We start from the raw sequence: 15,396 nt of genomic DNA on the forward strand, positions 1-15,396 counted from the left end.
TTTAATTAGATCAGTGATTCTCAACGGGGGTACCGGGCCTACTTGATTTATATGGTAGGGGGTACCAGCCTAGAAGAAGGTTGAGAAGAGCTGAATTAGATGATATTGGTTTAGAAATGAACACTTTCTACTAAAGAGTTGATTGCCATCTTTTTCTTCGTGATAGTTCTAAAAAAATGCAAACTGTATCAAAAATATTTGTGATTTTCATTCAAGCGTATTTTTATATAATTCTGAAATTTTGTAAGAATGTTAAATTCCTACTAAAGTTCCATAGGTAACTTTTTCATCCTTGATGATTTTGCTAACTTTCCGTTCTTCTCTTTTCTCACAGCTGGTGCTAGCGGAGGAGAATCTCTCGTTCAAGTTCCTGGACGTGGTCAGCATCCTGCTGCAGTACTGCGTCCCCAAGTCGGAGGAGAAGGGCGAAACCCAGGCTGTGATAATCGACTTAATAGCGACGTTAGGTTTCTTCTGTGCCAATAATAAGCTTAATCAGGTAAGGTTGCTTCTCTATTTTAAAGAAAATTTGGCTTGAAGCATGTAGTTAAAAAGTGATCCCGGCCATTTGCGTTTCGAATGGGGCTTTATGTAACGCTGGAGCCAACCAGAATTCGGAAAAGAACAAAAAAAAACCCGCTTTGTTCTTTTACGCTGGGGTTGCTCGACCTGGGATCGAACCCGGGACCAGGCTTGCCACACGTACAGATATTTTTGGCACATACCAAACACTCAATCAAGTATAACTTTAAAGAAAAACATTTTTATCAAAAACTAAACAAGTAAAAAGATTCAAAAAATGTTTATCTTTTTAGTGCAGTTTACAAAAACTACTCAAGTGTATTTTAACTGTAAAAATAATTCGTTTGAGTGTTTGGTCTGTGCCAAAAATATCTGTACTTGTGGCAACGCTGCCCGGGACGGCCCCCTCTCTCTGGAGGCTCGTTTTATGTTTTGTTAGGCTCCTCTATTTCTCTTCCCCCGAGCAGACGGAAATAACTTGGGAAGGTCAGTTATTGATATTGTGAGAAGATCGAAATATGTTATTGGGATGATCGGATTAGTTGTTAAAATAACAAAAATCAATAACAAAGATTTGTTCGAAGAATAACTTAAACTGTTATTATGTTGTTATTGCAATAACAAACCAATAACACAGAAGGAATCATGAAGGAATAACAAGATTTGTTATTTTGTGCGGAGAGGTGGAGCAGCATAATAACAAAAAATGTTATTGAACTGGTATGTCTCCATAACAAAAAAAGTTATTGTTTTGGTTTATTTGTAATTTGCAAATAAACCTGCAGTTGCCATAACTCCTCTGCAAGCTTCCCATGCGCCAGTGTCAACGCACACCGCGGGTTTGGTTTTCTAGCTTCGGCTCGAGCCTGAACCCATTGTGTGTTGGTATTTTGGTTCATCGTACCAGCGCACCACGACAATCTCGGCTCGTCGCCTCGGTTGTGTGTCTGGCACTCACCCGAGGCATGAACCCAGCGTGCCGTGGTACGCGCCGTGGTATTGAAACCGGTTTGTACCGCCAGCGCGTACCACGGCACGTACCTCGGCTCGTGCCGAGTGAAGCACCTTGGTTTATAAGCTGGGTTCATGCCTCGGGTGAGTGCCAGACACACAACCGAGGCGACGAACCGAGAGTGTCGTGGTGCGCTGGTACGTTGAACCAAAATACCCTCGGCTCGAGAGAGTCGGGTACGGGTGTAAACCGAACAAAGCAGGCGCAAAGCAAACCCGAGGGACAAGTGAACCGCGTGTACCGCACGGTGCAGGGAAGCTTGCTCCTCTGTACTAGTCAGGGCTGCAGAGTCGGGTACCTCCAAGCGACTTTGAATCCATACTTTGAAGACAACTCCGACTCTGGATGCAGGATATGACGTCAACGACGACTTTAGCTCTCCAAAAATACCCGACTTCACAGATTCCGATTCCAAGTAAAAGTTGCTGAAAATTAGATGAATCCGATGCAGTCTCCGAGGTCACACTCCAGCTCGAACTTCAACGTCAGCTCCGACTTCCTGGCTCTGTGAAAATAATAACAGTTTTTGTTATTCACACTTCAAAAATTCCCAATAAATAAATCAATTCCGTTAGGGAATATAACAAAATAAAAAAAAAGAACTCTCAAAAGTTAATTTATCGGATTAATTTTAGCTTGAAACCCCATTTCATGACCAAAATAATGATCCCGACGAAATTGGTAAAAATTATCCCATAGTTCTAGCCAATTTTAGCAAAGTCCCTTAGGGGGTATATCAAATAATTAAAAAAATCAACTTTCAAAATTTCAACTTTTTAGAATAATTTTAGCTTAAGGACCCCATTTCATGGCCAAAATAATGACCCTGACGAAATTGGTCAAAATTATCCCATAGTTCTAGCCAATTTTAACAAAGTCCCTTAGGGGGTATATCAAATAATTAAAAAAATCAACTTTCAAAATTTCAACTTTTTAGAATAATTTTAGCTTAAGGACCCCATTTCATGGCCAAAATAATGACCTCGACGAATTTGGTCAAAATTATCCCATAGTTCTAGCCAATTTTAACAAAGTCCCTTAGGGGGTATATCAAATAATTAAAAAAATCAACTTTCAAAATTTCAACTTTTTAGAATAATTTTAGCTTAAGGACCCCATTTCATGGCCAAAATAATGACCTCGACGAATTTGGTCAAAATTATCCCATAGTTCTAGCCAATTTTAACAAAGTCCCTTAGGGGGTATATCAAATAATTAAAAAAATCAACTTTCAAAATTTCAACTTTTTAGAATAATTTTAGCTTAAGGACCCCATTTTATGGCCAAAATAATGACCCCGACGAAATTGGTCAAAATTATCCCATAGTTCTAACCATTTTCAACAAAGTCCTTTAGGGGGTATATCAAATAATTAAAAAAATCAACTTTCAAAATTTCAACTTTTTAGAATAATTTTAGCTTAAGGACCCCATTTCATGACCAAAATAATGATCCCGACGAAATTGGTAAAAATTATCCCATAGTTCTAGCCAATTTTAGCAAAGTCCCTTAGGGGGTATATCAAATAATTAAAAAAATCAACTTTCAAAATTTCAACTTTTTAGAATAATTTTAGCTTAAGGACCCCATTTCATGACCAAAATAATGACCCTGACGAAATTGGTCAAAATTATCCCATAGTTCTAGCCAATTTTAACAAAGTCCCTTAGGGGGTATATCAAATAATTAAAAAAATCAACTTTCAAAATTTCAACTTTTTAGAATAATTTTAGCTTAAGGACCCCATTTCATGGCCAAAATAATGACCCCGACGAATTTGGTCAAAATTATCCCATAGTTCTAGCCAATTTTAACAAAGTCCCTTAGGGGGTATATCAAATAATTAAAAAAATCAACTTTCAAAATTTCAACTTTTTAGAATAATTTTAGCTTAAGGACCCCATTTTATGGCCAAAATAATGACCCCGACGAAATTGGTCAAAATTATCCCATAGTTCTAACCATTTTCAACAAAGTCCTTTAGGGGGTATATCAAATAATTAAAAAAATCAACTTTCAAAATTTCAACTTTTTAGAATGATTTTAGCTTAAGGACCCCATTTCATGACCAAAATAATGATCCCGACGAAATTGGTAAAAATTATCCCATAGTTCTAGCCAATTTTAGCAAAGTCCCTTAGGGGGTATATCAAATAATTAAAAAAATCAACTTTCAAAATTTCAACTTTTTAGAATAATTTTAGCTTAAGGACCCCATTTCATGACCAAAATAATGACCCTGACGAAATTGGTCAAAATTATCCCATAGTTCTAGCCAATTTTAACAAAGTCCCTTAGGGGGTATATCAAATAATTAAAAAAATCATCTTTCAAAATTTCAACTTTTTAGAATAATTTTAGCTTAAGGACCCCATTTCATGGCCAAAATAATGACCCCGACGAAATTGGTAAAAATTATCCCATAGTTCTAGCCAATTTTAGCAAAGTCCCTTAGGGGGTATATCAAATAATTAAAAAAATCAACTTTCAAAATTTCAACTTTTTAGAATAATTTTAGCTTAAGGACCCCATTTCATGGCCAAAATAATGACCCTGACGAAATTGGTCAAAATTATCCCATAGTTCTAGCCAATTTTAACAAAGTCCCTTAGGGGGTATATCAAATAATTAAAAAATCAACTTTCAAAATTTCAACTTTTTAGAATAATTTTAGCTTAAGGACCCCATTTCATGACCAAAATAATGACCCTGACGAAATTGGTCAAAATTATCCCATAGTTCTAGCCAATTTTAACAAAGTCCCTTAGGGGGTATATCAAATAATTAAAAAAATCATCTTTCAAAATTTCAACTTTTTAGAATAATTTTAGCTTAAGGACCCCATTTCATGGCCAAAATAACGACCCCGACGAAATTGGTCAAAATTATCCCATAGTTCTAACCATTTTAAACAAAGTCCTTTAGGGGGTATATCAAATAATTAAAAAAATCAACTTTCAAATTTCAACTTTTTAGAATAATTTTAGCTTAAGGACCCCATTTCATGACCAAAATAATGATCCCGACGAAATTGGTAAAAATTATCCCATAGTTCTAGCCAATTTTAGCAAAGTCCCTTAGGGGGTATATCAAATAATTAAAAAAATCAACTTTCAAAATTTCAACTTTTTAGAATAATTTTAGCTTAAGGACCCCATTTCATGGCCAAAATAATGACCCTGACGAAATTGGTCAAAATTATCCCATAGTTCTAGCCAATTTTAACAAAGTCCCTTAGGGAGTATCAAATAATAAAAAAAATCAACTTTCAAAATTTCAACTTTTTAGAATAATTTTAGCTTAAGGACCCCATTTCATGGCCAAAATAATGACCCCGACGAAATTGGTAAAAATTATCCCATAGTTCTAGCCAATTTTAGCAATGTCCCTTAGGGGGTATATCAAATAATTTAAAAAATCAACTTCCAAAATTTCAACTTTTTAGAATAATTTTAGCTTAAGGACCCCATTTCAAAAGCTTGACCCCATCGGGGTCAAAATATTGACCCCGACGAAATTAGACAAAATTATCCCAAAGATCTAAACATATTTAACAAAAGAAAAAATAATAACAGATTGTGTTATGGACACTTAGAAACTTTTCCATTTGTGCGATTTGTGGTAATTTTATTTCTAAGTCAGTATACCGAACGAATAACAAATTTTGTTATTAGGAGAGTTTTTGAAATGTATAACATTTCCTCTTATTGGCGTGTTATTAAACATTTTCAATATAATATCACTTCAATACCAAATTTTGTTATTTTATCAGAAACTGTTATTATTTTTTCTTCTTGAAGTTGAACTTCAGGTTAAAATAATAACACTTTTTGTTATTTTAACAGGATTTGTTATTGAAATATTATCAATTTTGTTATTACCGTCTGCCCGGGCCATTAGCTTTTACCGCGCGGCCGCGCGCTCGTGATGATTTTCTGATCTAAATTACTTTTATGACTTGTGTATTCTCGTTAGTTTATGTTTTCCGCTTTTTTTTCGCATCGCGGCCATCATTCCGGGAATGATTCTTTCTCCCTCTATCCCCCCACCAACGGGAGACCACACTATCTCGGCGTTGTTTTGGTTCTTGTCTGATGGCGCTTCATGGCTCGAGAAGTTGCGCACGTCTTCTTCTGGAGGCCGCCGCCGTGGCCAAGAACGAGCCAAAAAGAAAAAAAAGCACCCAGTCATATCGCGTCGTAACAAAACGTATCATTATCCGTAGTTTGCCTTCTTTCGGATGCCATCCGAGGCAGAAGTGAAGTGCGGCCACTTTTTACTTTATGTAGAACAAAATCATCCTGCACAACCGGCCGCCTTGAACTGGAGCCTTGAGCCATCGGCAATGCCGCAGACAGCGTGATGAAAACCGTTGACTGGCCAGAGAGAGAGAGAGAGGGAGAGAGAGAGAGAGAGCAGTGGTCGAGGGATGATTCTTTTTTGTTTTTTTTTTTATGAGATTTTACGCAATCATAGATATCTGTTTTAGGAATCTTCATTTTGTTATTAATTTTGATTATCTTCTTTCAGTTTTTTTATGCTTAGGAAATTTTTGCATATATTTTTTATTTTTAATATTTTTTTTTGTTTAAGGGGTGACCAAAGTATTAAGGCATACCCAACTTTATTAAAACGTTAGTGAAATTGGAAGAATATTTGTTGAAACCCCCTTTTTCACTTTAAAAATAAAATCAACATTTTTTTAGTAATTAAAATTTAGGGAAAATTCAAGTGCGTTTAATTAAATACCTTTGTATTTTTATATTATATTTGAAAAATTATGATCGCCTTTAGCCACCAAATAATCAACCACCCCACGATCTTGACCCGTGGTATACAAACTTTTATCAAAATATTTGCAGCAGCCAGATTTTTAATTTTTTTTGATTATCAAATTTGAACCAACTGATTAAAAGCCTTTTTAGCAAAGTTTTTGAAAAAGTGTAATTTTTTGTACTGTTATGTTTAAAGACCAGCTGATCAACGTATTCTCAGTCTGAAAGATTGTAATAATCATTTTTTTTTAAATAATCACTTTTTTCACAGTTTGCCCGCAATCTCTTGTGAGCTTAAAATTTGGCCCACCGTTCAAAAACTTTGAGCACCCCTGGTTTAAGCGCTCTAAAGTATTTTGACTTTCAAGACAACAACGGAATCAAAATATTTTCCTTTTTTAAGATTTTTTGTATGAATTTGTGTTACTGCTTTTAGCATAATGGATTTATTTAATTTTTTTAATTTTAAAGTGCCCTTCTGTGTCTTTAAAACTTATGCTTTTTTGAAGTGAATGTGAAAATTTAATTTCAAATCTCAAGCTCAATTTTACAAAAAATAGGGCACAAAGAAATACTAAAAATTTTTGGCAAATCTACAGATAAATTGTTTAAAGGCTTCTGTCGAAAAATAACAAAATACATAAGAGACCATATTGTTTCCTAAAGTTATATTTTTTTCAATTTAAATTTAAAATGAAAAGCTTGAAAATTTTTAATTTGATTATAAATTTTTAAAACTATGTTTAAAAACTGTAATTGTACAATTGTAAAGGTTATACAGGTTTTTCTTTTGTAATATTTGTTTGTCACTTTTGTGCAAACTCCAAAACATATGCCGTAAATGCACCTTTTTTAAAATTATTTTTCAGTATATAATTTAAGACAAATTGAAATCAAAATTTTGGCGATTTTCTTGACAAATATGGATTGTTTTTTAAACTTTGGGGTAAACTATTTCCAATTTTTTTTTGTCCATTGAAATAGAGTACATATTTTTATTCAACATATTTTTAAAATAACTGTCTAGCAATTTTTCTACAAAACATCAAAAATATCATTGAGATAGTATTTCAAAGAAAGAAAAAAAAAAAAACAGAAAAAAATCACAGGAAAATTTATTTTTGAAATATAAAAAAGGTTAAGCCAAGATAAAACTTTCACACACATTTGAAAGAAACCCCAAAAATTTTGTATGATTTTACAAAACAATTGTTAGTTTTAACACTGAAGAAATAAAATAAATGTAATTGAAAAACATTTTTTCTTAAGACAAAATGAAATCAAATTTTTGATGACAACAATATTTTTATATTTATTTTTAAACTTGAATATTTATGAATTACTTCGTATTCAAGATATTTTCAAAATAATTGTTTAGAAATATTAACAAACCTGAAAATATATCGTAGAATTATATTGCTTTTCATTCCAAACCCAATTGACACCATAACTTCTATAATAATTTAAAGAATAAGTGCGTATAATGAAACAACAAAAAATCAGGAGAGTGAATTGAAGTAAAAATAATAATTCTAGCCCAGATAAAGTTCGTACACACCCGAGCAGATGGAAATAACTTAGGAATAACATTTTTTGATATTTAAAAATACTAGGCCAACAGCATTTTATGTTATTTATAACAAGTTTTGTTATTCGTCGTTATTATTTTTTTGTTATTGGATTCTTATTGCAATAACAGACTAATAACATTTTTAGTAATTCTTCGAACAAATCTTTGTTATATTTTTTTGTAATTATAACAGCTAATTCGATCATCCCAATAACAGTTGGAGGTATTCTTCCATAACAAAAAATGTTATTTCAAAGTTGTTTTGGTTTTCAACCAATGTCAAACCAACAACAAATTTTGTTATGATCACATAAACTGTTAATAATCCCTTATGCAAAAATGGATTTTTCAAGATGATTACATATCACTTTCTGTTATTTTAACAGTATTTGTTATTGAAATGGCATGAAATTTGTGATTGCCGTCTGCCCGGGCACAGCTGAAAAAAAAAACAAAAAGGCTCTGAATGGATTTCACAAAACAATTGTTAGTTTTTAAACAAGAGAAACAAACGAAATTAACTAAAATAAATTTAAAATAAATTCAGCTTTTTAAATTTGTTCAAGCATTATTTTAAGTTGCGGACACAAACACTGAAAAAAAGCATAAATGTTGTTTTCTGAACTACCAAGAATTAGCAATTATTTGAAATTTGTTTGAAACTTTGAAGCTGTCGAAACTGAACATGAACATCCCCAGCATCTTTATCGGCCATTCTTTTTTTTCTCCTTCTTCCATTAAGATTTTGTAAGATGATAAATAATTTAAAATTTACAACAAAATATTTTGATACTTTTTCTCCTGAAAACTACCAATTATCTCGGCCAGATAAATATAGAGCACGGCGGAACAACAATGGAAAACATACAACCCCCTCTCTCTTCTTCTTACTTGACCTCTTTTCACTCAAAACTTGCTCCTTTTAAGAAAAGAAAAAAAACAAGGCTGGATTTGATGTTTCAGTTGTGCCCACACCCGAAAGCCAAAAAGAAACAAGAAGCAAAAGAGGTTCGCGTTGATTTTTTGCCCATTTGTTTTGCTTTCGACCTTTGGCGGATGGGCCGGGACGGGATTCTCAGCCAAGATAGGCTCTCAAAGAATGACTTTGCGCAAAGTGCGCGATTTTCTGCGATGAACATGCAGATTGACAGTCCGCTCATCCCGGCCGTTACGAGATTCGAACCCGTTGATATCGGGTTGCCCCTGCCCAGGCTTATAATTCCGTCTGAGCCGACGCGACGCGACTCCGAGTCAATATTTGGCAGATCATTGGTTGTTGGTCTGACGTTCTCAGAGCAAAACACTAATTAGGTACTGTTTTAATTGCAGGACCTGCTCATCTCGGACCAATCATCGGTGATAATTAAAAGCCTCACCAAGTTGCCGAAGAAGTTCGACATGGTCATCTATCCGACGCTGGTCACCGTCACGTACGAGAACGCCGAGGCCAAAGCCGTGCTCGGGAAAGATTTCGACATTGCGGTAAGTTTAGTGGGTTTTTTTTGTTTGTCATATTTTTAAAGGCATAACGTTTAACTTTTTCAGATAGATAACAATATATTATTTTGACATCCCATATATTTTTACAAGGCTTTAATTTAACTATAATTTGCTGTATAAATTTGCTGATGAAATTTTGATTTTCGAATGAAAAATGGTCAAAACCTCAGGTTTGTGAAATGCATAAGGTCACATGTTTTGAGTGCACGTTGAAGAAGCGACGGTTGGTCGGTACGACCCCTTCCATTTTTCAGGAAATTGACTAAGACGCGTTTATCAATGATTTCTAGCTCGAAACCTTGAAGATGTCGAAGCGACTTCAATGCAAAATTAACTTCCAAATTTCCGTAAAAAAAACAAAAAAAAACGTGTTGCAAAAAAAACGTCAACATCGTTTACGTTGGACTTTATAATACAGTCCAGGCTACGGGAGCGAATGACCCATAGGGTTAAAGTTCCCCTAATAAAATCAACAACAACAACAATACAGTCCAGACTCCGACAGTTGCGTTGGAGAATTTGAACGGTGCGCGTCGCGGTCATCACGCAGGATTTTCGTTGCCGTTTCCGTCTTTGTTGTCCCCCAGATTGTGTGTGTTTTTCGGTCCGGGCGGTTTCGCGTTTTCGCAATTTGTTTGGTTTTATCTTTCCACAGCCGGCTGTCTAAGATTTAATCATTTATGCTAAACTCAACACCAAATAACCGGGAATAGTCTCATCCGCATACTCCGACTGTTTGCCTTGAGAATGCATAATACATCACACCATTAAACAAAATTTATTGATTATTAGGTCGCATCATCATCCTCTATGTTGAATCCTGGCCATTACCCTTACCCACTAACAAAATCCCAAGTAGAAGTAGTTTTCCGGCACACGTGGGGGTGTGGATATCGTATAGAACCCACCCTTTGTAGCAACCTGTGCTAACTAACATTCCAGTCCCAATCCCCCGAGATCTACAAACTGACATGGTGGGCGCCGTTGGTGGCCAACGACTGTTTCCTATTAGCAACGGCTCTAGTTTTGATGATCGTGATGTTTTATCTTTTCAGCGCTTTCATGCATGCTGTTGATAAGGGAAACATCATTTGATCGTTTAAGCGTATGGTCGGTTGTATTGATAGGATATTACGGTCCTGTTCAGCAACGGAAAAGGACAACCATGGGTGGTCTCTCATGCTCATGCTTATGCTCATGCTTTATAATACAGTCCAGACTCCATTATCCGAAGCCTCGATTATCCGAAGTTTTGATTATCCGAAGGTTTGTATGGGACTTCAGATAATCAAATCACGAAAAAAAAACATTTTTTTTCGTTTTTTTTTGTTTCAACATAAAATTTGAGTTCTGCAACCTAATTTTGGTCAAATTTGAGTTGTTGATTGCCTATTAAGAAATTAAGAATTTAAAGTCAATATTACATCACCGACATTTTTGCCGCCATCTTGGATTTAAAAGCTCTAAATAATTTTAGCGTAGTTCAGGGGTCATACCCTTAACCACAATCAAAAATTAGACAACGAAAATTGTTTTTTTTTTTCGTGATTCGATTATCCGAAGTGAAATTTTACCAAGGCCGTCGGATAATCGAGTCTGGACTGTCGAAGATACTTATATTTTTTATCCACAAAAATTGATGAATGAAGAACGGCAGGAAAAAAAATAACTTCCGTCCTCCCGCACGCACGATCATCAAAATAAAGTTAAATTTTGGACGAGATTTGAACAACGAATCTTTTACACACTGTTAGAATGCCTTTGACTTTCCCATTAGGGACCATCAATAACGTGGTCACTTTTTAAAATATCGAAGACATTATTTAACTATGTTGATGGCCTTCCCTTTGACCAAAGAAGTCATTTTGTGTCACTGGTTCACCCATAAAAATCTCCATACAATTTTGGCAAATAAAACGTATCGTATCTTTCACCGGAAATAGTTTTTAAAAATTTGCCATTTTTTGTTACTCGATTTTACATAAAATTGGGACATCTCATTTTAAAGGAAATTGAATGTACTTTTCGAACCTAGATTAACCCAGAAAGGTATTTTTTTCACCGTAAAACATTTTGTAAATTAAGAAGGTGTAATTTTTAAAGATCCTCTTTTATGGTGTAATTTTACTTCAATTCAGACTGAAAAAGTGACATTACAACAGAAGGTGGTTAAATTACACATTTTCAGAGGTAAAATTACACATTTTTTCTGACATGAAAGACGTACCTCTTCCCAGATGAAATATTACCATGATATTTTTTGCTGTGTTCATTTCCGCAGTAAAAAAGCTGTGTAAATTTGGAAGGTTGAATATTACATCTTTGATGTAATTGAAATTGAGGTTAATTTAGACTGAAAAAGCGACATTACAACAGAAAAGTTGTAAAATTACACATTTTTTCTGACATAAACGATGTGCTCCTTTCTAGATGTAATATTACCATGATTTTTTTTCTGTGTAGAACAAAAAATTTCATTTTAAAATATCGTGTTTTTGTAACTATGCAGGGTAATTTCAGATGGATTTTCGGCTTGCAGTCGTATCCAACGTTTCGATTTTTATTGAATCATCTTCAGGGAAACTAAAAATTTCGGTTTTTCCGTTAATTTGTGTGTGTTTGTATGTGTACTTTCTCGTACGTAGGTGTTCGGTTGTTTTGGTTCAGTTTTGTGAAATTTGTAAAATGTCGGTTTTGTGGCGTCGAGAAACGTTCCGCCAGAGGTCTGCCAGTCTTTCTTCTCGAGACAAAGATCGTTCTACGAGCAACACCTAGAGGATCAAACATCAAAAACGAAAAGGAAGTTCACCAGAATTTTCGACAAATCGGAGAATACAACTAAAACCATACCCAAGAAGAATGAAAAAGCGATCCACAACGGAACCATACCTACACAACTAAAAAAGTAGTAATCCAGCTGCGTGTAAAAGGCCTGGGTGTAAAATAAATATAGCATTATTTCATGCAATGTTATGTGATTTTACACCCTGAAATATGTAGCATATCAGTATGGGAATCCTACTTGACCGAAATGTCAAGTTCATATATGCGTTTATCCTTAGAACTTATCATTGGTCTGATGGCCGAGCGGGCTAAGGCGCCAGTCCTTACTGTTGGTGCTGGGTTTGAATCCCGTCGGTTGCAACTTTTTTTTTGTGTTTGCAAAAATTCTACATGCAGTGTGTAATATTATGTGTTTATTTTCACGAAGGTGATGTGAATGCTTTTGCATGCGATCGGATCGGATTTTTTGCTGTGTAGTCTACCAACTGAGACAGACACTTTGGTGAGTCTGGCACCCAAATTTGCAGGGTATTTTTTTAGAGTGTAACAATGTTGCACAAAGTTGTAGAGCAAAATTACAAATAATGTGATGTATAAACCTAAGAGGTTGCTTGTAACCATCACGATTTATTGCGATTTTACGAAAACACTCTAAAAAACTTTGCAATGTTAAAATAAAATAAAATAAAATAAAATAAAATGAAAAATGTTGCTTTAAATGAAAGAAAAATACCTTCGAAAAGTACATTAAATTTTCCTTAAAATGAGATCCCGAGCAGACGGAAATAACTTGGGAATAACATTTTTTGATATTTAAAAATACTAGGTCAATAACATTTTATGATATTTATAACAACATTTGTTATTAGTCGTTATGATTTTTTTGTTATTGGATCGTTATTGTAATAACAGACTAATAACATTTTAAGTTATTCTTCGAACAAATCTTTGTTATTATTTTTTGTTATTTTAACAACTAATCCGATCATCCCAATAACAGTTCGAGGTATTCTTCCATAACAAAAAATGTTATTCCAAAGTTGTTTTGGCTTTCCTCCAATGTCAGACAAATAACAAATTTTGTTATGATAACATAAACTGTTATTAAACCCTTATGCAAAAATGGATTTTTCAAGAAGATTCCATAACACTTTCTGTTATTTTAACAGTATTTGTTATTGAAATTACATGAATTTTGTTGTTACCGTCTGCCCGGGATGTCCCAATTTTTGGTACAGTCAAGTTACAAAAAACTATTTTCGATGAAATATACGTTGTTTCGGAAGTCCGAGTACGCCATCAAATCGGGCGTCTAATTTGACATAAAAGTTCCTTTGACACAAAATTTCCATCTCATCACCTTTTCCGGCAAACCCCAGGCTTTTTCAGGCCACGGTACCTTGGCAGTCATATTTCATTTGAAAAATTCGTAAATTAAAAACCACTAATTTTTATTGCGAAATCGACGTAACACCTCATACACTTGCGGTTTCGTCAACGGATCCACAGACGTGTTATGTTCTTTTTGCGACAAGACTCCGCCCTCCGGGTCTCCTAAGTGTGAAGGTATGGCACGGGGTGAGTGCTCCGAATACCTATATTAACATTACCTTTATTAATTTTTGCGTCTGCCTCCGGATTCGAACCGGCGACCTCTGGATTGTGAGTCCAGTGCGCGGTCCGATTGATCCACACAGGTAGACAATTTTTGTTACACTTAGTTTATTGTCTTTATAATAAAATTATTTCAATTTCAGGATAACTCCATTCAAATTTAATTAAGTTTTCTCAAATTTATAAGAAATTGATTTCATATTAAAAATATCACTTATGTTGCCACCAAAAGCAATTTTGTAGCATGAATCAAGCAATTTCCTTATTTACTAAGAAACTTGTCTGTTAATTTGAAGATACTTTTGAATTTCGTTTAATATCATTTAAAACTTTTAATTTATTATCTAGTTTTAATTGTTAACACAGTCCAAAGAATCCGATTTTGCAGTCCGTTTTTCAATTCCGACTATTTTTTATTGTGAAAATCATCACATCTTGATAGCATTAAAATAATACTATTTATACATTTTTGATAACAATAGTTAATCGACTTCTAAAACTTTTCAAACTTTGTTGAAATCTTCTTGCGGTACTGTGATTACTTTTTTACCAAGCAAAGTTTCATTCCATAACAAAACGTTCATGATCAATTCATATAATTCAATTTGCAAATAGATTTGTTGAAATTGGTGCGCATGGTTGCTCAAGATGATTTCATATCATTCCTTCCCAAACTTTACAATTTCATTTGCTAAAATTCGATTCTGTCGATTGATTGCGGTTACTGACATCAACTACAAAAATGTCCAGTTGTGTTAGGGGTCGTGCATAAACCACGTGGCCTTTTTTTGGAGAAATTTTGACCCCCCCCCCTCCCCCCTCATGGTTTTTCGTGGTTTCACGCCAAACCCCCCCCCCCCTATATGGCCACGTGGCTTTTTCCTCCCAGGTGAAAAATCTTTAAAAAAAAAACAAAATAAGTATAGATTTCAAAAATGTTTATCCACAAATGATGTACCGTCAGTGGTGGTGACTTTTGGTCAAAAAACGATATGACTGTTGTTATTTTAATACAATAAAAACATTTCAAATTATATCGAAATAAATTTTGTTGGGGAATGCTCCTGAATTTACCAACATTTTCCCAGAATATGGCTAGTATAATCACACCGTTCATAAATTCCAATCGTTTTAAAATTAACTCAAACTCACCCTTTAGAGAGGGTGACATTGGGTCAAACAGAAAACAACACCAATTTAATAATATATAAAAAAACTGAAATTCACTTAAAAGTGTGAAAAAAGTATAATATCACAAAGTTTAAGGTAAATAATAACAGTATAACAATTTATTGAAATGGTACAGAAAGTAAAAAATACTCTCAACAAAACAAGCAACTTAGTAAAACATATGTATTCAAAATTATGGAATTGCAGTGCAATTAATTGCATCCAGAATAAATGTGCTTTAAGAATTAAAGCTATTTTGATATATAAACAGCATTCATGATTTAATTTAAATGCGCTTTAAAATATTTTCTTAAAATCGGAATTAATTAAATAGAAAAGTTTTGTTTCAGGAAAAAAATAATTACATTTTATTTTAAGGAAAATATCTAGTTATGAAAGCTCCTAGTTAATATTTATTTTATTCCAAACATTCATAAAAATCCAAACTA

At 34.0% G+C, this 15,396-nt stretch overlaps 1 protein-coding gene across 2 annotated transcripts in view; it reads left to right on the forward strand.

Moving 5' to 3' along the window:
- The window catches only part of LOC120429160 (S phase cyclin A-associated protein in the endoplasmic reticulum), a 149,950-nt gene that overhangs the window by 116,845 nt on the left and 17,709 nt on the right, over positions 1–15,396 (forward strand). The window contains exons 12-13 of one of the 2 annotated variants that reach the window (XM_052708926.1): positions 335–499; positions 9,209–9,361. In XM_052708926.1, the coding sequence (XP_052564886.1) occupies positions 335–499; positions 9,209–9,361 (318 nt within the window). The remainder of the gene's footprint in view (positions 1–334; positions 500–9,208; positions 9,362–15,396) is intronic. The other variant, XM_052708927.1, reaches the window with a different exon arrangement.

This window comes from Culex pipiens, chromosome 2 (genome assembly GCF_016801865.2).
Source record: "Culex pipiens pallens isolate TS chromosome 2, TS_CPP_V2, whole genome shotgun sequence".
In the NCBI taxonomy this organism is placed as follows: Eukaryota; Metazoa; Arthropoda; class Insecta; order Diptera; family Culicidae; genus Culex; species Culex pipiens.